This window comes from Balaenoptera physalus (genome assembly GCF_965194825.1).
Source record: "Balaenoptera physalus genome assembly, chromosome: 3".
Classification (NCBI taxonomy): domain Eukaryota; kingdom Metazoa; phylum Chordata; class Mammalia; order Artiodactyla; family Balaenopteridae; genus Balaenoptera; species Balaenoptera physalus.
The window spans coordinates 147445942-147470940 of record NC_138890.1 but is presented as its reverse complement, the minus strand read 5'-3'; the positions used below and the strand labels follow the sequence as shown (position 1 = coordinate 147470940).

Genomic DNA, 24999 nt, shown 5'->3' with positions numbered 1-24999 from the left:
GTGGTCAAGGACTGTGCCTATTAACTCTACAATCCCAGCTGCCAGCCCCTTACCTAGGATTGGTTGGGGCTCAAAAAAACTTTTGCTGGACTAATGGATTCAAAAAAACAAAGAACTAGGGGAATTTGACCTTTGCTTTATAGCAAATGTCTCTTTGCCCCTTAGCATTTCCCAGTGTGGAGGAGTTATTCCAAGATGGAAAGCTACTCTCTGTGTCCAATAGAATTCAAATGACAGCAACAAGAGCCTGGGTTGATAGGAAGCATCAACTCCTGCAAACATTTGGAAATCCCTCCCCACTCTGGGCCTACATTAGCCTTTGCACGTCGCTCTCTATTACGGCAGGTACAATTTTGCACCATATTTTTGTTTCTGGTTGTCTCCCACTATTAGTTGAGGAATTCCTGGAAGGGAGACAAGGACCTTATTCATCCTTGTTTTCCTAATACCCTAAAACAATGACAGACACAAAAGAAAGGGGCAGGGAGCAAATACATATGAGCACCTACTCTGTGGCTGGCAAGTGATATGTGCTATCTGCTTTTCACATTAACCCTGTGAAAGTTAAATTACATTCCAAGGTCACACAGTAGGTAAGGGATTCAGGATTTGAACTTAGACTCGACTCCAATTCCCAGACTCTTCGTACTACCCCACAATGGGTTGATAAATGTAGGGCACATAAACTAATTGATTAATTAACATAGACTCTTCATCATGATGCTCAGATGGTACAGTGCTCACCACCACGCAAGGAAGCCCACTTTATTCTCAAGACCCCTAATTATTTTTTTTTACCATCTTTATTGGAGTATAATTGCTTTACAATTTTGTGTTAGTTTCTGCTGTATAACAAAGTGAATCAGATATACGTATACTTATATCCACATAACCCCTCCCTCTTGCATCTCCCTCCCACCCTCCCTATCTCACCCCTCTAGGTGGTCACAAAGCACCCAGCTGATCTCCCTGTGCTATGCGGCTGCTTCCCATAGCTATCTATTTTACATTTGGTAGTGTATATGTGTCAATTTTACTTTCTCACTTCCCAGTTTACCCTTCCCCCTCCCCGTGTCCTCAGGTCCATTCTCTACATCTGCATCTTTATTCCTGTCCTGCCCCTAGGTTCTTCAGAACCATTTTTTTTTTTTTACATTCCATATATATGTGTTAGCATACTGTATTTGTTTTTCCCTTTCTGACTTACTTCACTCTGTATGACAGACTCTAGGTCCATCTACCTCACTACAAATAACTCAATTTCGTTTCTTTTTATGGCTGAGTAATATTCCATTGTATATATGTGCCATATCTTCTTTATCCATTCATCTATCGTTGGACACTTAGGTTGCTTCCATGTCCTGGCTATTGTAAATAGTGCTGCAATGGACACTGTGGTCCATGACTCTTTTTGAATTATGGTTTTCTCAGGGTATATGCCCAGTAGTGGGATTGCTGGGTCGTATGGTAGTTCTATTTTTAGTTTTTTAAGGAACCTCCATACTGTTCTCCATAGTGGCTGTATCAATTTACATTCCCACCAACAGTGCAAGAGGGTTCCCTTTTCTCCACACCCTCTCCAGCATTTATTGTTTGTAGATTTTTTGATGATGGCCATTCTGACTGGTGTGAGGTGATACCTCATTGTACTTTTGATTTGCATTTCTCTAATGATTAGTGATGTTGAGTATCCTTTCATGTGTTTGTTGGCCATCTGTACATCTTCTTGGGAGAAATGTCTATTTAGGTCTTCTGCCAAGACCCCTAATTATTAACTTCCTTTCATTGAACTAAACTCTACTTCCGTACAGCTTGACTTACTGCTCTGGTTCTTCTCTGGAACCACACAGGAAAACTGTAAACCCACCTTCCACAAAATCAGCCCTTAGCTTATGAAGACAATCACTATGTGTCTCCCCCCGACCAAGCAGTTCTTTTCCAGGCCAAAATGACTAAATCGCTTGCAAGAAGCAGAAAAGAAGCCTGATTTTAATCTTTCAGTCACGGATCCTTTGCCTTATCTAGCTAGAAGACTCTTGCACTCCTAACGAGTAGACTCAAATGAGACGCTTTCCTGGCATTCTTTTATGCATCAAAACATGGCAGTGAAATCCATTGGCCCTTGCTTGTTCCCCTGTGAATGTCACTTATGCTAGTAACCACTGGGTGCAGGCCTAGAGGGGGCTTGTGACTCACAAGATGCCACTGAGTGAGCTCTATGGAAAGTACCTTTATCGTTTTCAAAGTGTGGTCTCTCAAACCACCATCAGAATCACTGGAGGTCCATGTTAAAGTGCAGATTCCTGGGCCACCCCAGAGCTCCTAGATTAGAATTCCTAGGATGAGACCTGGACTCCTTGCTTGTTAATGAGCACTCCCTCCTTCAGTGATTCTAATACATACCCCAGCTTGGGAGCTTCAGATGAAAGCAGGGCTGTGTCGAAGTCACAAGGAGGTTGTCTTTTAGTGCAATCCATGTTGGTGGATGGCAGCCAAAGTCTGTCCATTTAAATAAGGAATATTTTTCTAAGTGGGATTGTCAATATTTATATAACATAAGAAAAGCAAAGGCATCTGCCAAGAGAATTTAGCAGCAATCACATAAAAAACATGATAAAAAAATGGAATCCTATGGTTAGCGGGGCTGACCTAGCAGCGTAAGTGGGCAACTGCACCAGCAGATGGATTGGATGGCAGATGGGATCCTAGTGTTAGTTTGGACCCATCTGGGTACTGGGTTGACAAGGGACAAAGGGGTTTCTACCAAACTCGGTGTCTCCTGTGGAGTTTTCACTGAGGCTTTGTGAAATCTTAAGGATTTCTGAAATATAAAACAACTTTCCCTCTCCACTCCCAACTTCTTTTGCTAAAAGGAAAGGTATTTTACCTAAATGGAATAAACCCTAAAGTTCTTTATGGCTCATGTGATACTTAGATGCATTTAAAAAACACACACACACACAGTCCATGAATCAAAGTAAAGAAAAGAAATTCCATTTTCAGTTGTGTTTTTTAAAGAAATTACGAGAGATTCAAATCCTGTCACTCAGCAATATTTAAAGTCCCCTTTCCCATTGTTCTTCCTCTCTCATATCTCTCAGCTGCGCAAAGGCTCTTTCTCCTCAACCCGACTCTCAATTTTTGCTCTGGTGGAGCCTTTGTACTTAGTGAGGCTGAAAGGTCAAGTGTAGGGAAAAGGAACCCACAAAGCAAAAGCCTTTGAAGAAATCGTGTCCTGAATTCTTAGGAATTCTTCTCTGAGAGCCATTGTGTGAGCTATCTGGGACATTTTCATCTTCTATAAAATGGGGTCTTATAGTTTGTGAGGTCATTTCCATCACTGTGTTTTCTTTCTGTTCAGTCTATAGGGTCTTGCATGTGTTTAAAATAGACAGAAGCCACCAGACAGGCCACCAAGGGGATAGAGGTTCATGAACAGGATAGTCTGTGTATTTGATTTGGATGATTTAAAACGGTTAATTTTATGTGTCAGCCCGACTGGGCTAAGGGATGCAGAGAGCTGGTAACACATTTCTGGGTGTGTCTGTGAGGGTGTTTTCAGAAGAGATTACTATTTGAATCAGTAGACTGAGTTACAAATATCATCCTCACCAATGCAGGTGGGCATCATCCAATCCGCTGAGGACCTGAACAGAACAAAAAGGTGGAGGAAGAGCAAATGTGCTGTCTCTGCTTGAGCTGGGACACCCATCTTCTCTACCCTTGGACATCAGCACTCCTGGGTCTTGGGCCTTTGGACTCCAACCCAGACTCACACCATCAGCTCCCCTGGTTCTCAGACCTTTGGGTTTTGACTAGATTCCAACACCCCACAGGCTTTCTTGGTTCTCCTGCTTGCAGATAGCAGATTGTGGGACATCTCAGCCTCCATAATTGCATGAGCAAATTCTTCTAATAATCTCCATATATATATATATATATATATATATATATACACATATATACCCTCTTGGTTCTGTTTCTCTAGAGAACCCTGACTAATACAAATGGTAAGCAAGCATTTTATTCTCTTAATTTCAACTGTTTTATAAAAACTCAGAGCACCCATTTCTGGTGAACTGCTGGATTCTACCCAGCAGGTGAAAAGTCAATAGGGATCAGCAAGTGGTCTCATTCCCAAATGAGATCAAAGAGCCTGGACTCTGAGCTCAAACCAAAATACTTACATGATACCTTGCAGAGAACAACAGTATTTTGAAGAAGGACAAGGGTATAGGAGACAAGAAAAATCACTCAAGGATGTTGGGAATAACCTGGGATAGGAAGGGATGAGCTAAAATGTTGGGTTAGGTTTTTCCAGCTGTGATTCCTTAAGGAGCCATTGGGCTCAGAGGCTGGACAAATTGCCAATGTGGTAGGCCAAATCCCAGGATCCCAGTCTACTGAGAAGATGGTTTGTCTTTGCCTCTTAGTTACCATTCCTGGCAACAATTGTCCAAAAATACAGATTACGTCTCGGTACCCTAGAATTTCTTCACCATAATGACCCTGGATGAATTCTGCATTAAGAAATCCAGACTTATGAAACGGCAAATTATTTATGAAAAATCTTTTTTAGAGAGTCACCACAGAAATATTCACGAGTGCACTTGAAAAATATGATTCCAGGTATGAAACTCTGATTTACCCATAGCTTTTCTAGAACACATCTCCTGCATCACAAGAAACACTGCAAAAAAGACCACAAGGCCCAACCACTTATAGCAGCTGAGCAGCCCGTCTGAGAAATAACTCTGAACCCCTTCAGAAAAACATGCCCTGGCATGGTGACCTGGCAGTCACTGATTCCTGCCAGCTCATTTGCGGCCAGTATTTTTCACAGATGCTCCCTGGTGAGTAGCAATTTCCGGATATTTTTCAAATGATTTTCATTCTGCCAGCTGGGCATAGTTCAGGGAGAACAGCTTGGAGAACTCAGCCAGATGGACCAATCAAAGACGCTTGCCAGCCTGATTTGGATTAGACTGGATTGTGTGAGTCTTGCCCTGAGGTTGGCACACCCCCTGTTTTCCTCCCCTGTTGATTTCCATCCTCCACCTTACACTTCCCTAATCCCCTTTGTGCCTGCTATGAGCTCACTATGCAGCCATCTCCTTCCCTCCCAGCACCTTCTGCCCAGGCTGACACCATTCAAGGGAGGCAATGGGACAGAGTGAACCATATTCTAGGAACAGGAAAATTTAAATTTAAATCTAGTCCCAGTTCTGCCACTAACTAGCTACATGGCCTTGGTCAAGTTGCTTATCCTTTCTGGGTTTTAGTTTCCTCTTTGTTAAAATGCGAGTCCATCACTAGTCTCACGTAAGGCCTTGATCAAGTCATACAAGTCATTCTATTAAGCTGCACATCTGATGACAGCCTCACCACTGAATATCTTTCCGGAGATATTTCAGGACTAGGATTTCAGAAGAAAAGCCGTGTTAGTTGTTGAGCCTGCTTCAACGACAGACTGGGGCTGAGCATTAAATTCGGAAGAAGACGTGAAATCTATTATTAATGCTGCTTGGGGCAAGAAGAGGCTGAAAGAAATGCAGCAGCTATAAAAATCAATGGTGAAATGGAATTTATCACCTCTGTGTCAGTCTGACCTCCCAGGACTTTTCCTCCAGGGTCCCAGGGTCCTGAATAATGAACAGTGAATCAAAACATGCTCTCTGTGACCTTCAGGATATGCAAAGATGGAAGGATGATAAAAGAATAAAAGAAAGGAGAAAAATTCTGGAAAGTTTAACTTTATTATTACACTCTAACTTAAAAATAATGTTTTCTCAGGTTATAAAATAAAGACAGAGATTTGGAGACTACTGGAAAATATAAATCATAAAATCACTCGTAATAGAGATAACCATTGTCAACATCTTGACGATCTCCTTTCACCTTTTCTCATCTGGACACTATGAAAACAATTTCATTCATTATTTTGAAGTGTCAGTCTCAGCCTCGAACATCCTGGCTCATGGAAATCTCTGAATCCTAGAGAATCCAAAGTACCAGGACTACTTTTGATTTTTTTCCCATATTACATCCTTACCAAAAATGAAAAATAATGCTAGTAGGTGAATACATGAATATGTGGCAGAACTGGGGGCAAAGTTAGAGGGTTCCTGTTGCTTAGCATTTGTAAACAAGCCTTTGTCTGTATCTCTGTTTCAGTATGGGGTACAAGACACTTTTTTCCAATATGCACTTTTTGCTCCTCCGCTTTAAATTCTTCAATGGTTTCCCATTGTACTTTTGATAAAATTCACACTCCTTAAGAGGAGTTTCTAGGACCATCATGGTCAGACCCCTGCCTCTGCCTTTGTTTATACCCCCCTGACCAATCTCCCCAGCACTCTCTGCTCCAGCAATACCGGTGCTTTGCCCAGGCTGTCCCTCTTCTTGAAGCACTCTTCCTCTGCCATTGTCTGGCTAATTTTTAGTTTATCCATCCAACTAGGTTAGAGCCTTTTGCTATAGCCCCTTGTAATCTTCCCATGTGAGTGCTCACTGCATTTCAGCTATGGTTTATTTTTTGCCTTGCCTACTAGGCTCTAAATACCTTGAGAGCAGTGACTAGCTGTTTTGCTCTCCACTGTATCCCCATCCCCAAGGATGGACTTTTTGCAAAGTGAGTATTCAATAAACACCCTTGAATATATTAGAGAATGGAAGCCTTCATCCATAGTAATCAAGAAAGCTCTTCAAGAGAACATAGACTACTATCTTTCTGAGTGGGAGATTTTATAAGTGGTCAGCACTATGAAGAGAGAAAGAGAGAAATACAGCTGTGCCTTTTTTGAAGCTTTAGAAAGCTGACATTGAGACCTTTTTATAGCTTTTGTAATGACTACTGTGACAGTTAAACTTCCCCAGAATAGGATAAGAACTAGGGAGATGATCAGTACTAGCCCTGCATCCTATGACCCCAGAGAGCACCAGTAACATTTGCATTCTACCATCTTTCTCCTCAGAGGGTTACAGAGGCAACCTCTGGCATTAATACCACAGGGCTCCATGATGCAGGCTCCTCACTAGCACTAAAACCTGATAATGATAAGCCACAAATGCAGGAAATTTCTAGTTATCAAAGAAATGGAGAACTGGGGCTCAACTGAAAGTAGCAGAAAATCCAAAGTTACACATATTTGATATACTAGGCATTTTTCTATGAATATAGCAACGAATTTTGTCTTGACAACAATAGTAAATGGGCTTTCATTCTTTGGGTGAATAACCCCTTATTTTTAGGGAGGGGGTCAGAGAAAGACTCAAATAACAGAAGCCAGACATTATCAATGTGCATCTGCCTTCATCCTACCTACAAATGCAGCAGCTCCCTGCTCCAGCCAGCCTAGTTCTCTCACTGCTTTCCAAAACTGTAGGAGGGGAATTGGGAAAGGACATGCTGTATCACAACATCCCTAAGGGGTGGGGGTGGGGGTGGGGTTAATCATTCTATCGTATCTCTGATAGTTGCAATTACTTATAACGAGCAACATAAACTGTGAAACTAAACCATGGTTCTATTTGTTCCATAAAAGTGTAAAAATCCCCTCTTTTATCATTATAGAAAATAAAATAATGAACAAACACGTCTTAAGGAGATACTTACCCCTCCACATGGGTCCATCTAAGCTCCATGACCATTCTTTTCATACTCTGCTTCTGCTATTCTTAATCATGTCATGCTCATTCCCAACTCCAAGCCATTGCTCTTGCTGACCAGATACCTGGAAGAAATGCCTTTCCCTCTCCCTTTCACAACTGCAAATCCAACCTACCCCATAAGGACCAATATCTTACTACTTTGTCTCTAATATCTTCCAAAACAACTCTAGTCCACATTATCTGCCATATCTTGCACTCCTTTTACACTTATAACCAACATCACTCATTTTGATGATTAATTACACTCTGTTTTGCATTGTCTTTTGGCTGTTCCTAATGTTTCTCTTGACTCCCTAATGTAATCAAGACAGTGTGTTAGTATAGACAAAAGAACAGACAAACAGATCAATGGAACAGAATAGAGAGTCCAGAAATAGACCCACATAAATATAGTCAGCTGATCTTTGATAAAGGAGCAAAGACAATACAATAGAGAAAAGATAGTCTTTGCAACAAATGGTGTTGGAACAAGTGTACATCCATATGCAAAATAAAGGATCTGGACAAAGACCTTACACCCTTCCCAAAAATTAACTCAAAATAGATCATAGATCTAAATGTAAAATGCAAAACTATAAAACTCCCAGAAGATAATGTAGGAGAAAACCTAGATGACCTTGGGTATGGCAATGACTTTTTAGATACGATGCCAAAAGTTCGATCTGTGAAAGAATAATTGATAAGCTGGGCTTCATTAAAATTAAAAAATTCCAATCTGCAAAAGACACCATGAAGAGGATGAAAAGACAAGCCACAGACTGGAAGAAAATATTTGCAAAAGACTTATCTGATAAAGGACTGTCACTCAAAATACGCAACGAAGTCTAAGAACTCAATAAAAGGAAAGTAAACAACCCAGTTTTACCAATGGACAAAAGACCTCAATAGACACCTCACCGAAGAAGGTATATAGATGGCAAATAAGCATATGAAAAGACTCTGTACATCATATGTCATTAGGGTGTTGCAAATTAAAATAACAATGTGATACCACTACATACCCATTAGAATGGCCAAAATCCAAAACAATGGCAACACCAAATGCTGGTGAGGATGTGGAGCAAGAGGAACTCTCATTTCATTCTGGTGAGAAGGCAAATGGTACAGCTACTTTGAAAGACAGTTTGTATCAATATTCCATTGCTTTTTGTAGCCAAATAATATTCCATTTAATGGATACATCATATTGTATGGCTATATCACAAATTACCCATTTATCAATTTATAGACATTTACGTTGGTTCCACCATTTGGCCACAAAAAGCAATGGAATAAACATGGATGAACCTTGAAAACATTAAGCTAAGTGAAAGAAATTAGTTACAAAAGATTGCGTATTATAGGATTCTATTTACATGAAATATCCAGAATGTGAAAATCTACTGAGACAAAAAGGAGATTAGTTAGGACTTGATGGCTAAGAGGTACAGGGTTTCTTTAGGGGGTGATGAAAGTGTTGTAAAATTGATTGTGGTGATGATTATATAACTTGGTGAATTTACTAAAAACTATTGAATTGTATACTTTAAATGGGTGAATTGAATATTGTGTGAACTATATCTCAATAAAGCTGTTACCAAAAAGGAAAAAAAAAAAAAAAAAGACAGTTTGACGGTTTCTTCCAAAACTAAACATACTCTTACCATATGATCCAGCAATCATGCTCCCTGGTATTATTATCCAAAGGAGTTGAAAACTTATGTTCACACAGGAAACCTACACACTGATGTTTATAGCAGCTTTATTTACAATAGCCAAAACTTGGAAGCAACAAAGATGCCTTTCAGTAGATGAACGGATATATAAACTGTGGTACATCCAGACAATGGAATATTCAGCACTAAAAAGAAGTGGGCTATCAAGCCATGAAAAGATATGAAGGAACCTTAAATTCGTATTACTAAGTGAAAGAAGCCAATCTTAAAACACTACATACTGTATAATTCAAACATATGACTTTCTGTAAACTATAGAAATTGTCAAAGCATCAGTGTTTGGCAAGGGTTCAAGGGGAGAAAAGGATAAATAGACAGAGCACAGAGGATTTCTAGGGGCAGTGAAACTACTCTGTATGATATATGATACTACAATGGTGAATACATGCCATTCTTCATTTGAAATCTAATCTAAACTTTGGAGTGAGGGAGATAATGATGTAGGCTCATCTACTGTAACAAATGTGCTCCCCTGTCTGCTGTGGCATGTTGTACCTACACAGGAGAGAATAGATGGGAAATCGCTGTGCCTCCTGCTTAACTTTTCCGTGAACATAAAGCTGCCCTGAAAAATAAAGTCTATCTCTTTAAGATCTGGAATGAAGTTTTATAAAAACATAAACTGTATATTGATCTTAAGACTTTTTCGCAAGTTTTCATACAGGAAAAGAAACTGGGTCCCTGTGGCCTAACAAGAATGTTATATTTCCTTCCTGAAGGTGGCATTTGTGTGCTATGGTCAAAGAATGCGTCCCTCATTGTTAAGGGAAAAAAAAAAAAGGAAAAAACTTTACCAGACAGTAAAACGACTCATAAAACTGTCATGAGTAATTCCAGCAGCTGGGCTGAAATGAAAGGCTTCTCACAGTACCTCTGCTTCTCTGTGACAGGGGTGAGCATTTATAGATTAAGATTATAGACTTACCTGTGGACACTGAGACTCATAACTCAATTTCCAGGTGCCTTAGAGCTGAAAGAATGTTTGCAGAGCTACTCTCCGGGATTTGTTACAGGCACCAGGAACTTCATGAGCTGTGGAAGGCCACAGAGCTGGCTGAGACAGTCCAACAGGAAGGAGAGTTCTCAGACATGCACAGAACCTGTGACCAATTTACTCTCAGCCAACGAACGGTTGCATTGTGGAAACTATTTGAACTTGAAGGGGAAAATCCCCTAATTAAAAGGTTTCTAAACCCAGCTTCTGCATAAGGATTCCTTCTAGGGCATGTTAAACACAGAGATTTCTGGACTTCAACTTCAGAGATCCTAATGTCAAGAATATCAGTGGAGTCCAGAGGTTTACATTTAAGAAGCTTTCTAGAGTGGACAATTACTCAGCTATATAAATAAAACAAACCACTGACATAAGAAACAACATGGAGGGGGCTTCCCTGGTGGTGCAGTGGTTGAGAATCTGCCTGCTAATGCAGGGAACACGGGCTCGAGCCCTGGTCTGGGAAGATCCCACATGTCGCGGAGCAACTAGGCCCGTGAGCCACAACTACTGAGCCTGCGCGTCTGGAGCCTGTGCTCCGCAACAAGAGAGGCCGCGATAGTGAGAGACCCGCGCACCGCGATGAAGAGTGGCCCCCGCTTGCCACAACTAGAGAAAGCCCTCGCACAGAAACGAAGACCCAACACAGCCAAAAATAAATAAATAAATAAGTAAATTTAAAAAAAAAAGAAAAAGTTAAAAAAAAAAAAAAGAAACAACATGGGTGAAATCTCAACAATATTCTAAGCAAAAGAAGCCGAACACAAAAGAGTAAACACTGTATCATTGTGATAATATATATATATTATATATGTGATTATATATTATATATATGAAGTTCTAGAATAAACACAACTAATCTGTGGTGATAGAAATGAGATTGGTGATTGCATAGGGCAGAGGGTTAAACGGTGGATTGACTGCAATGGGGCATGAGGGAACTTTCCAGTATGATGGTAATGTTCTATATTTTTATTGGACTGGTAGTTACATAGGGGTATACATTTGTCAAAACTCATCTAAGTGTACACTTCAAATTGTGTGCACTTACTTGCATATAAATTGCACCTCAATAGAGTTGATTTAATCAGATACCTCCTAGGTGATTCAGATGCACATACAAGTTTGGGTACCACTGACCCTTTGCTAATGGAGGATGATCAGATCTTAAGTGCATTTGAGCCACGTGGGGCTTCTTTTTTGGCATTTATATTTCCACTGAGAGAATTTCTGAGCCCCAGGGCACCTTCAGGGTCAAATTATCTGCCTTCTGGGTTTTCTATATGAGAAACTGAAGCTCCAAAAAGTTGAGAGCCTTTTTCAAGGCCACACGGTAAGATGTCAGCAAGCATCACATAAGAATCCTGGTCCTGGCAGCATTTTTTCTCTTCTCGCAGTATCACACTGTATTCAAAGGAGTAGGAGAAGGAAGTGGCTAGTAGATGTTCCTTGCTCTAATTTAGCTTCTTCATTCTTCACTGCTGTCTGTAGGACAGAGCTACTTCGTTACCTGAGCCAAAGAAACTGAGTGAGTGAAAGACTGGTTTCAGGTTTGTTCACTGACTCATTTCACTAATAATCAACACATATTTGTTGAGGGCTTGTTAGTCACGGTTCTAGGTACAAAAGATTCAGTAATGAGTAAGACAGACAAGATTCCTGCCCTCAAAGAGCTTATGTTATGGTCAACAATAAAGGAATGAGCAAATACATGAGCAAAACAACTTCAGACTGTGAAAAGTGCTTGAAGAAAACAAAGCAGGTGATTGCTAGAGTAACTGAAAAGAAGACTGTACTGAAGCTGAACTCGTCAGGTGGGCTGCTCTGAGGTAGTGACCTTGAGAAGCATGAGTCTAGAGATGGTCAGACTGAAGGCAGCTTGCTTCAGATGCTACAAGGGCTGTCATGTGGAGGAGGAAACTTGTCTCCTGTTGACTCAGAAGGTGAAATGAGAACCAATATGAGTAGAAGAGACTCATATTGGTTGTATTAAGAGGTTGTATTAAGATCGGTTAAGGGAAGAACTTTCCAACCTAGCAGAAAAAGAATTATTTAGTTGAGGACATTCTGTGTCCTAGCGTCCTTATTTGTAATACTTTGTTTCATCTTATTTTAAAAAAAACGCTGGGTGGCAGGTGGAACAATGTCCATTGGAAGGAGAGATTTCCCCCTCCCAAGAGGTATGGACACTCAAGTGGAATAGTCATGTATTAGGAATTCTGGAGAAGTGATCCATCACTGAGTACTAAAGAATTCTGAAGGTCTTTTCCATTTCTAAGCTAATTTAAGTCTGAACTGAATAATTTATGTTTAGCAAATGAACATGCCCATGGATTTTAAAGGTTTAGGTGTGCTAAGTGATATCTGCTGACCTACAGAACTCTATGATCTTTCAAATAGTCACCAACATTGGGAACACAGGAGGTACCCAATTTATGTTGGCTGAAATGAAATGAGCTCCACGGCTGAGGTAGAGACAGGTGAGTGGGGGGCTTCCTTAACCTTGTGGCCCTTGACCCCTATGGGTGTTGCCCTAATCATGCCATAGAAACCATTGTAAAAATCAAGAAAGTCATACTCCATATTTGAATCCAGATAATGGAAAGTTACTAAAACTTCTTGAACAATGTTAGGGTGTTTCCAGTTTAATTAAGCTTTATCCATAAATTCTTGGGAAGGCCTTTTGCTGGATATCCTTCCCGAGGAATGCAGCGGAATGGCGTTCCAATGCCTCCTTCAATGAGAAACCAGAATATGGCCAAGAGTTACTCTTGAGGACGGATATCAGCAGGAGAGGAAAGGGCAGTGAGCTACCCGTGGTCCAGAAATTCTGCCTGGCTCCCTTCATTAAGAGAAAATTTGCTTGATTTACTGCAAGAAAATAAAGGCATATATGAGAAAGCAGCCTTGATAGGAAGACTCTTAAACAGGGGTCTTTCCAGAGAGACTGGTAAGTCTCTTCCACTAAAAGCCCTGCATAGAAAAAGGAAGACATGGAGATCTTGGATTATTTGAGCATGACCTTGAAGACTGGCACAAGGAATAAATTAGGTGAGCTCAGGATTTTTTTTATTCTGTGAGTCATGGCTTTGTCAAAATTACGCAAAAACTGAGCCGCTTGGCTCCATGTGGAAGACAATGTTCAAACTACAGTACAGGCAACAACAAGATGGAAGTAGGCTGTGCAAAACACGAAGTCCCCGCAGGCCGGACACACTCCCCCGTCTCTGGATGCCTGCTCATCGTGCTGCAGCTGTGTCCTCTGTCTCTCATCCTATCCTGAACTCTTGTTCTCTGAGACTGTGAACTACTCGAGGGCCCAACCTCCCTGTCTGTGAGCGTGCCTCCAGCACAGAGCCTAGCACAGAGAGACAGAAGGCACTTGATGAGCTGTGATGAATGAGGGAAGTTTCATAGTCCTTCTTCCGGTGTCTAATCACCGCTAGTCTGACGGAACACCTCTGCGTGCCAGGCTCCGTGCCAAAAACTTTAGAGATGTTGCCTCACTTAATTCTTAAAACCACCTTATGAAGTAGGTACTATCATCATCATCATTGTTTTAATCATCACTATTTTCATAAGAAGAAACAGACCTAGACTTGAAACCATTAGCTATACCGCAGATTGGATTTAGGTCTGTCGATGCTGTGGGCCCAGGGACAGGCAATACGGGAAAATCTGTGGATTGCTTTGTTACAGATCAGTGTCCCAGCTTACACAACAGCCAGTTTCTTAGCAATCTGGGAGATACTTAGAGTTGACATTATTTAATATAGACGAAAAAAGCCAACGAGCAGGAATGACTTTTTGTCCCTCATTTTCCCTTGACCTCCTCTCCTGCTTTCCAGTGTTGACAGGGGATGTTTAGACGGAAGCCTCCAAATTTAAGTGAATTCATAACTTACAAAGGCCAGTGTTTTGAGGGAGTTTAGGGTGGCTGCCTAGGGCTTTGATAACCTACTGCAAAAGATGTTTCACTTCTAACTTGATAAGGTGTGAAGGCTTTTAGGACTTTATATGTTCATCCTACACCTCAATTTACTTTTTAAAAATAAGTGATGATTTACAGGGAGTTCACAGCGCCGGACACTGTGCTAAACACTTCGAATGCATTATCTCAGTTAATTCTCAGGACAACAAACACTCCTACTGATTTAAACTGTTTTCCTTTAGCTTCGATGTAATGTATTGTTTTGTGTGTAGGTGAGCAGGTATCGCTGACGGCCAAGGGCTGTGTGTTCATCTACAGAGAAGAAGGAATAAACACAGAAGCTTTGGCAGATGATTTTTTTTTTTACCAAACAAAGCAAAAAGAACTGTCTCCTTGACAATCTGCCATGTCTGTCTGGGTCAACCTGCCATGTCTGTCTTGGTGAGCCCCAAAAGAACCACGACGGTCACAAGACTTCATAGTCCTGCACACCCATGTGGATGGATTCCACTTGGCCCTCTGAGCTAGTAAATCCTTCACCTCACACAGTTCATGAGCCAAGAGAGCAAGAAGTCATCTGTTTTATGGCAGAAAAAAAAAAAACAGATCTGGGTTTGCGTTTCATCTTAAAAAACTAGTCACTGATCTCGTCTCCATCAGGCAGGGCCATCACTAACTTAAGGCCACCTTGGCTCGGATTAAGAAAAGGTGTCCTCTGTAGGCAAACCTGGTGACTTTGGTGCAGTCCTAGATGAGCGGATAGCGCCTCTGTGCCCCTTCCTCCTGGAGCACGTTGCTCTGTGCCAGGCCCCATGGGTCACTGAGGAGGGCACTCACCCCACAGCAGGTGCCCCAGAACAATTTGCAGAATTACATGTGGCAGGGCCACCATCAGGAACAACACAGATGTCCCCAAGTGACAGTCCATGCACCCCAGCCCACTCACAGATGGGTTTTATCATCCTAATTATGTTCGAGAACTTTGAATTGCTTGTCAACCTTAAAAATCAGGAAATTTTACATGAAATCGAGATTTCAAGCTTCTCTTGAAAAATTAGAAGATGTGGGAACACTGGGTCTGCATTCCTGCACAGCAAAAGGGAGTGGAGCTAAGAAGTGCTGCCTGCTTTATGTATTTACTTATTTTACCTTTTTGAATTTAACACTATACTTGGGTTTCATTCCACATTAGCACATAAAGAGCTACCATCTTCTTATGTTAAATTATTATTTGTATTAAGTTATGAATAGATAATACTTGTATCAGATTAAAAAATCCAAAAGATATAAAAGGGTTTAAACATACTGTTCCCCCAGCCGCCCAGGGCTGCTCCCCCAGAGGCGGCCACTGCTACAGGTTCTTGTGTGTCCTTCCAGAGAGAGGGTACGCACACACAAGCAAATACATATGCTGTCTTTTTAAGACACCATCAACTGCAAGATACACCATTGTGCTCACTAACTAAGAAAAAAATCCTAATAAAATCATGACACCATGCCTTAATTATGGTCCAGCTCGATCCATAAATCGGTCAAGTCAGCCCCTTAGTGCTTTGAAATTTGTTTCCTCTGTTCCAAAGCACTGAACGTTTTCCCCTGCCCTTCTGTTGCATTGCGCGAAGTATGGCAGACAATCCTTTTAGCGTAGCTGGGTTAAAAAAAATGTAACACAGCTTTATTTCTATATCAATATATATAATTAAGAGGCTATTCCCCCAACTTATTTTGGTGTAAAAAATGAGGTAGGAATCTAACTTTATTTTTCTCCAGTTGCCGTGAGGTTACTACAGTTCCTACCACTTCCTATTGTCTGACCTTGGACAGCTTCACTCATGTTGTTTGTTTGACCCTTGTCAACACTGGAGCTCTCAACCTGGACTATCGGGCAAATGGCTGGGCAGTGCAATGAGCAGTCTCATTGGTGGCCCATTTGCTGTGAAGGGTGGGGTGGTTTCAGCATAGGCAGCAAAGCTCAGGAATAAGAACTCTGTGGCTGTGTACACAGGTTCAACTAGGAAGAGCCCTTTAGGAGCCCACCTGTAGCTAGAGCTGCTGGGGTGGCCTGACCTGGGGCTTCTGACCCCTGACTTCCTTCACCTCCCAGTTTCTTGCAGGTGATGTGACCAGGTCACTGGTAGGGGATGCAAGGAAAGCAAGTAAGATTTACATCAGTATAAGACACCCTAATGAAAAGCAAAGCTGAAATTGAAACCTGGGAACAGGTTTCTCTGTTTACATAAAACATGTAGTTGCTCTGGCACAAACTGACATGGTTGTTCTAAGACAGACGTGTCTATGGCCTTAAGCTGGGCTTTGCACTTGGAGGATGTTTCTCAGACAAATTTTTAAGGCACGAGTTCCTGTCCTTATTCTGCTAGGACTGTGCATCCTTGAATAAGCCACTCTCTGTACTCTCTTCAGTTTACTGGTCTAGCGTACAAAGTGATGGGTTTCGACTATAATCTGGATCTAGATTCTTAAGCTTTTTGCACAATGCATGCCTTTGAAATACACTTAATTTTGCATAAAATTGCCGAGCATTCACAGACTCCCTGATATCCATCCACTGATGGCTTTTCGTTTGTTTGTTTTTTATGGAAATGTAGTTGTACAATATTATGTTAGTTTCAGGTGTACTACCATCCACTGATTTCTATACATGACTATCTGATGCTTGCCTTTATACACATTCTAAGTTTCACTGATTTTCTCTTATGTCATTGTCACAAAGACAGTATTTGATAGTCCTCAGTAGCTGTATATTAAAGATATTTCCCAACCCCTTATTCCTTGAAAGAGTAGTGATAAAACAGCCTTGTAGGGGACATCAATGGCCTCAGCTTTGAGACAGAGACAGAGACCTTTCGCTCCCAGAGTAAACATGCCTGGTAATCATTGCCCCAACACCTTTGCAGCTAGGGCCCAGACCTCAGTTTGGTTTCTGCCCTAGATTTAAAATTAGAAACTGGTGACACAAAGGAACAAGACCACTCACAACCCATTCTGGTGGGGGGTGGCCACTCTGTCTCTGGAGGGGGCAGTGGCAACTGTTTCAGAGGCAGTTGCCAGGGTCTACACTGGAGATGCTGGCTGTGTAGTCTGCAGCATGTGGACCCAGTGCCAGGGAGAGTGATGTCTTCCTGGGACAGGCTCACTGTGGCATTTTGAGCATTATAGTTGGCTGATTCTTTGCCCTGACCCAAGATTCTTTGAGCTACCAATATCCTTTAATAAGTTCCTTTTCTACTTAAATTAGCTAAAGTTGGTTTCTGTTTCTTGCAACTAAAATGCTGAGTGACACCAACTTTGACCTTCTTGAATGAGTAAAATGACTTAGAAATTATTTTCCGACAAGAGACTTCTTGGAGAGTCAGCTGTCTTGGGAGACAGGGTAACAGAATGATGAAATTGCATAACCTAATGCAACCGAAGTACTGTACTTCTCTTTGGACACATGCAACAGTAACAGCAACAAGAGTGAAATTAAATAATGAGAAACCTCTTGGGTTATTCCTACACTGTTCCATCAATTCCTTTCAAAAAAATGCATTTATTTAAACTTTATTAGTCATATGGAATTTGTCGATAAAACAGTATGCATGAGTCATACATAAATTTTTTGAGTGTCTACTATGTGTCAGGAACTCTGCTAGATGCTGGGGCAGATTCATTGCAGAAAAAGATAAGTTTTCCCTTTGAAATAAGCAAGACATTTCAACATAACCTTATGAGTGCTACAGGAAGCCTATTTGGGGTAGTCAAAGGAAAAAATTTAAGATTATCTGGGTTGAGCTTTTTTCATTAGACCAAGGTGTGATCAGGTTGTGTCTTTGAGAGTGTGTGAGGTTTCCAAGGCAATAAATAGTGGGAAATTTAGTTTTACCTTTGTGATTCTGAAAAGCCACTGTAATGTCTATACGAAGCTTTCTTAGTGTTCCCTAAGTTTTCTATTCCAAAGGGACCAAAGGATTTTGTTTAGGCTCCAGCAAGTCTAAATTCAGTTGGATTTGATGGTTTCCCCCCTCCTCTAAGAATCAGCATGAGGCCAACCAATTTAGAAATTTTCCGCCTGCTCTTAGCTTTGTGCATCATTGCCTGCAAAGAGATCCCAGGGTGAGAACTTAGCTGGAAAGCAGGTGTTCCTTCAGGTCTGATGAGAACAGTAAGACAGACTCGATAGAGACTACTGACGGGACAGAAGCTCTCCTGCAACTTACAGATATCAAAAACAAACTTATGGTACCAAAGGGGAAGCATGGGGGGAGGGATAAATCAGGAGCTTGGGATTAACATACACACACTACAATGTATAAGATAAATAACCAACAAGGACCTACTGTATAGCACAGGGAACTCTACTCAATATTCTGTGATAACCTATATGAGAAAAGAATCTGAAAAAGAATGAATATATGTATATGTATAACTGAACCACTTTGCTGTACACCTGAAACTAACACAACATTGTGAATCAACTATAATCCAATAAAATTAAAAAAAAAAAAAAAAAAAGCTCTCCTGTAATGGGAGCCTAACTTAAGGCTTACCTTTTGGGGGGGTTAGGAATTGAGGGAGACTGTGTATGGGGAGAAAAAGCAATTCACCAAGTAGTTCAGTCACCAGGGCCACATGAAGTAGGAGACAGGCATTTGTAGTAACAAGGTGCAATGTTTATAGTCTTGTTTCTGACCGTAACCACACTGAAACCTGTTCCTGGTGGATCAAGCAGAAAAATTCTCTGGCATCAGTCCTCAACTGCATTTCCCACATGAAATATTTTTTTTTAATTTTTTTAAAAATTAAATTTAATTTAAGGAACCATTAAATTTAATTAAATTCCTTTAATTTTTAAGGAACCATTTTATACTACTGTGAAAAGACACCCACAAGAAAATAAAAGAAACTCTGGTAGACAAAACCTGAAATAAAGGATTTTGCTAAGAGAGTTAAAAAGAAAATACAACTGTTCACAAAGTTCAATTTAAAAACACTGGAACAGAGAGCACATTTTTTCACAGCAGCCTCTTTATAAATGGTGATTGGGTTCCCAGATGAGCCCACAAAGGACTACTTAGCTCACAATGTTCCTGGAAAATTAATCATGTTGTCTTAGCCTTGTATAATATTTTCATATCATTTGCTTTTTTTTTTTAACTGTAGACTTTCATTTTCTACCATATAAGCTCACTGGAGGAAACTTTAAAAGTAGATAAAAGTATAAAGAATACAGAAAAAACAAAACTCCCAAAGTCTACCAACCAGAGATAACCATTAAAATACATTTATTCCAGTCATCTCAAAAGTTTTAACAGATTTATTAAGATATAATTGACATACAATAAACTGCAACCTTTAAAAGGCATAACTTGGTAAATTTGACACATGCATATAGCTGTGAAACCATCACCAAACAATATAATGAACATATCCATCACCTACCGCCCCCCAAAAAAAGACATCTTGCCCCTTAATAATCCCTTCCTCTGCCCCCACTCCCAAGCAAACACCAATCTGCTTTCTGCCACTATAGATTAGATTGCATTTTCTATAATTTTATATAAATGGGTTCATATAGTATGTATTTCTTCTTGTCTGGGTTTTTAAATCAGTGTAATTACTTTGAGATTCATACACATTAGCCTGTGCTAATAGTAGCCTATATTAATTGTTTGTTTTTATTGCTTAGTATTATTCTGTTGGATGCTTATACAACAATTTGTTTATTCATCTATTGATGGATTTGGGGGTTTGTGATGTCTTTTTCCAACACCAATAACAAGTTCCCCAGTCCTCCGTTATCAACCAGGTGCCCAACAATTCAATGCAATTCTGATACTAACTACCCAGAGTTTGCACAGACCCAACAGGCTAAGGCTCAATCCCACAAGACCGTCCCCATTTCAGACACCGGCCACAAGTGGGGTCCCAAGGAAACCCACACTTCTGCCTGGCTGACTACAAATTTAGAGCTTCCCACAACCCCTTCCTCAGTGTCCATAATTTACTAGAATGACTCACAGAACACAGGAAAGCAGTTTGCTTATGATTACCAGTTTATTATAAAAGATACAACTCAGAAAGTCAAATGGTAGAGACGCACAGGGCGTGGAATGGGGGGAGAGGGGTGTAGAACTTCCATGCCCTCTCTAGGAGTGCCACCCTCCCAGCACACCCATGTGTTCACCAACCAAGAAGCTCTCCAAATCCCATTGTTTAGGGGTTTTAATGGAGGTTTCATTATGTACACATGATTGATTAAATCATTGGCCATTGGCAATTGAACTCAATCCCTAGTCCCCTCTTCTCCAGGAGTGGGGCTGAAAGTTCTAACCCTCTAATCATGTGCTTGGACTTTCTGGTGACCAGCCCTCATCCTGAAGGCATGCAGGGGCTCCACCAGGAGATACCTCATTAGCATAAAGTCAAGTATAGTCTAAAGATACTTGTTATGAATAAAAAAAGACACTCCTATCACTCAGGAAATTCCAAGGATTTTAGGAACCCTGTGTGAGGTACCAGGAACAAAGACCAAATACATATAGTTTTTAAATTATACCACAAGGTTGTTTCCTATTTTGGGCTGTTATAAATTAAACTGTTAATATTCATTATAAATCTTTGTATAGACATATGTTTTATTTCTCTTGGGAATATACCTAGGAATGGAATGGCTGCATCATATGGTGGCTATATGCTTAACAAAATTCCAGATTTGTTTTCCAAAGTGGTTGTACCATTTTACTGTTCCACCATCAGTGTATGAGAGTTTCAGTTGCTCTAAATTCTCATCAAATCTTGCTATGGTCAGTGTTTTAAATTATAGATAGCCTAATAGATATGCAGTGCTATCTCAATGTGGTTTTAATTTGCATTTCCCTAATGATTAAAGAGCATTTTTTATGTGCTTATTTGGCATTTGTATATCTTCTTTGGTGAAATGTCTGTTGAAAGGTTTTGGCAATTTTTAATTGGGTTGTTTGTTTCCTTATGATCGAGTTTTGAGGGTTTTTTTAATACATTCTGGTTGCAAGTCCATTATCAGATATGTGATTTGCAAATATTTTCTCCCAGGCTGTGGCTTGTCTCTTCATTCTCTTATTTCAAAGAGCAGAAGTTCTTAATTTTGATAAAGTTCAATTCATCAATATAGATCATGCTATCTATCATATCTGTGAAGTTTTTACCCAACCCAAAGTCCAAAGATTTCCTCCTATGTTTTCTTGTAGAAGTATTCTAGTTTTCATTTTACATGTAGACACATGCTCTATTTTGAGTTAATTTTTGCATTAGATATAAATTATAGATCTAAGCTGTGGTTTTTGTTCTCTACATCTGTGCCTCTATTTCTGCTTTGCATATAAGATCATCTATACCATTATTTTAGATTCTACATATATGCGTTATTATATGACATTTTAAGCTGTGGTTTTTGTTGTCGTCGTTGTTGTTTGTTTGTCTATGGGTGTCTAAATGTCTCAGCACCATTTGTTGAAAAGGCTTTCCTTTTGCTCCTAAATTGCCCTTCCCCTTCTGTTAAAAATTAGTTCACTATTTTGGGTTGATTTCTGTAGTTTATTCCATTGAAATATGTGTCTATCTTTACCATGTTGTCTTGATAACTGTAGGTTTATAGTATTGATATCACATAATGAGAGTTCTCCACATTTGCTCTTTCTCAAAGTTGTTTTGGCTATTCTGGATTCCTTGCATTTCCATATGAATTTTAGGATCTGTTTGTCAATATCTATAAAAAAGTCAGCTGGGATTTTAATAGGCATTGTGTTGAATCTGTAGATGAATTTGGGGAATAGAGTAATTTTTACAATATTAAGTCTTCCAACCCATGAACATGGGATATATTTTCATTTATTTAGATCTTCTTTAATTTCTTTCAGAAATGTTTTGTAGTTTTCAGTGTACAAATCCTGCATTTTTATTAAATGTATTCCTAAGTATTTTTGATGCTATTGTATTGAAAAGAGTATACAAATACAATTGATACTGTGTATTGATCTTATATCCTGAAACCTTACTGAAATTTTTCATTAGTTTGAATAAAGTTTTCTATGGATTCCTGAGAATTTCCTATATGCAAGATCATGTAATCTGAGAATAAAAGTCATTTTCCTTCTTCCTTTCCAATCTGATTACCTTTTATTTCATTTTCTTGCCTAATTGCCCTGGCTAGGTCATCTAGTACAATATTGAATAAAAGTATGAAGAGCAGATATCCTTGTCTTGTTCCTGACTTTAGAGAAAAGCACTTTCTTTCACCATTAAGTATGATATTGGCTGTGGGTTTTTCATAAATATCCTCTATCAGGTTGAAGAAGTTCCCTTCTTTCCTATTTTGTTGAGTTTTTTTTTTTTTTTTTTGTCGTGAAAAGATGTTGGAAGATTAATTGATTTTTGAAGATTAAACTAGCAAAATATTTTGTTGCTATGGATAAGCTGATTCTAAAATTTATGTAGAAGAGCAAAGTAAATAAGCAAAGAATAAGAGACAATGTATGAGCAACACTAGGCTATGAGCTTTCCAGTATCTTCCCAATCCTCCTAAGTCTATGAGATAGGCAGCATTATCTTCATTTCATAGACGTGGATATGGGGCCATATAGAAGTAATGTAATTTGACACTGATAGTAAGTAGTAAAAGTACTTAAAAGAGTCTGACATATAGGAAGTCCTTAATTCGTGTTCATTCACCCAGGAATGCATCACCTCTCTCCCCAGAAGTAGAGATGGAGTCTCCCCAGCTTCTCAAAAGGTGAGGACAACTTTTTTTTGTCAGAGAGAAGAGATCTTTTGAAGGACAGTACACAGACCATGATACCAATAGGCATCAAACTCTTAATTATCTAATTCCTTCTTTTATTTTATCCAAAATTCAGAAGAGGTCTAACGGCAATCCCACTCAGTACAAGGTAAGTTTTCTTACAGCAAACCATCTACCAGCTTCTTCTACCATGTGTCTTTTAAGCCTCTTGCACTGACTTTTCTAGAGCATTTTTTTTTCACTTGGCAGCCCCCTCACTGGTATCTTGTATCTCCAGTGGAAATGGGATAGAATTGAAATAGAGCTTTCTTATTGTATTGAAATCCCATTGATAAATGTCATTTTTGCAATCCCTTGAGTTGTCCCATACTTGTGGGCGGTGGGGAAGAGAGAGAGAGAGAGAGAATGAATTAGCTATTGTCTTTCAGAGTCAAAGCTTCCCTTCTACACTCTGCATGCTGTTTTGTCCTCTGGCTCGTGTTGGACTGTACCACAGGGAGCATCGGAGGAAGACTGCAATGCTGGAGGAGACAAAGGGACTGCTCCTTCCTGTTTGCTTCTTGTTGGGTTTCTGTGGGTTTCATGGACCTGTCAGCAGGACCCTAGCATCACTTCCTTAGTCCACCAGCACCAAAAGAGCATCGCTCTCTCCGCAGAAGTTCCCTCTTCTAAGTTCCTAAGTTCCAGAAATTCCAACCTCTTCCTTTGCTCCACGGCTATAAGGATGGTAGCTGCTTTCTTAAGTTGCTGCTCTGCGATACCTTAGTCTTGTCTTTTTGCCTTCTCAATTCCTCAAGCCTAGTTAACAATTATTTATTAAATCACCTCAATTAAAAAAAATTTGTGTGGCGTCCTAACTGGATTCTGAGTGACAGAGGGGACAGGAGGAGGTAGAACCAGGAGGTTATTAAAAAACCCTTTAGCAACAAATTTCCATGTCCTGTAAATGGGGCCCACTGAGTGGGGTAAAGAGCTAGGGTCCCTAAGTTATAGAGGGAAGTTAAGAGAATCTGAGCTTGAGGCCCAGGGGAAACTGGGAAGGCTCCCCAGCTCTGGCCCTTGGCTAGGCTTTAAGCTGTTCAATGCCCAGTTCAACTCATCCTGGTGCAGTCCTGCCAGCAATAAAGAATTCATGAGAATCGTGACCCGGGGGCACATTGCCCACATACCTTACAGGCTGGCCCTGGCACCTTCAGCTGCAGAAAGAGGAGGTAACCACCAATCCTGGCCCCAAAACACCTGGCATGGTCTTCCTCACCTTGAGTACACTTCACTCAAGGGAGAGCAACCAGGGTCCAGAACTTCCAGTTCATTCAACTCCTGGAAGTTGATGGAGTCATTGTTAAGAGTATGGATCTTACTAGCTGTGGGATCCTTGGCAATTTTCTCAACCTTTCCATGCCTCAGTGTCTTCATCTGTGTAATGAGGATAATAAGAGTACTTATAGGGTTTTATAAGAGTTTAATGAGTTACTTTATTTAAAGCATTTAAGAACAGTGCCATATCACATGAAAAGTGATATGAAATTAGGAGCTATTAATGATCTGTGTTTCATAAGCTAAGCAGGGGAGAGATGATATGTATGGAGGAATTATTTGGGGTCAGAAAAGCTATGTTTCTAAAGATATTTTAAGTTGGAAGAAACAGAAAATGCTAAAACAAATGGCTTAAAAGGGAGGAGATTTATTATCTCAAAAACAATAAGTCCAGAGTGAGACAGGGTCAACAGCTCAAGGATGTCATCAAGGACTCAACTCATTTGCATATTTCTTTTCTGCTGTTCTCAGCAGAATGGCTTTTTCCTGGGGCTTGTCCTCTCCTGTCTTCAAGTTGGCTACAGCAGCTCTCAATATCACAGCCTCCAGACAACATTAAAAGGGGCATTAAGAAGGCCGTTTATTTCTCCAGTGT

General features: G+C 40.2%; 1 protein-coding gene across 8 annotated transcripts in view; it reads right to left on the bottom strand.

Moving 5' to 3' along the window:
* The window catches only part of LOC309656867 (uncharacterized protein), a 103424-nt gene that overhangs the window by 53454 nt on the left and 24971 nt on the right, over positions 1 to 24999 (bottom strand). For 6 of the 8 annotated variants that reach the window (XR_014261519.1, XR_014261521.1, XM_082453891.1 and 3 more), the window contains exon 2: positions 2404 to 2499. The exons of the other annotated variants lie outside the window; for them this stretch is intronic. Coding sequence is in view for 4 of the 6 variants with exons in the window: in XM_082453891.1 (XP_082310017.1) it covers positions 2404 to 2477 (74 nt within the window). In the remaining 2 variants the exon portion in view is untranslated. The remainder of the gene's footprint in view (positions 1 to 2403; positions 2500 to 24999) is intronic. 8 annotated transcript variants of the gene reach the window in all.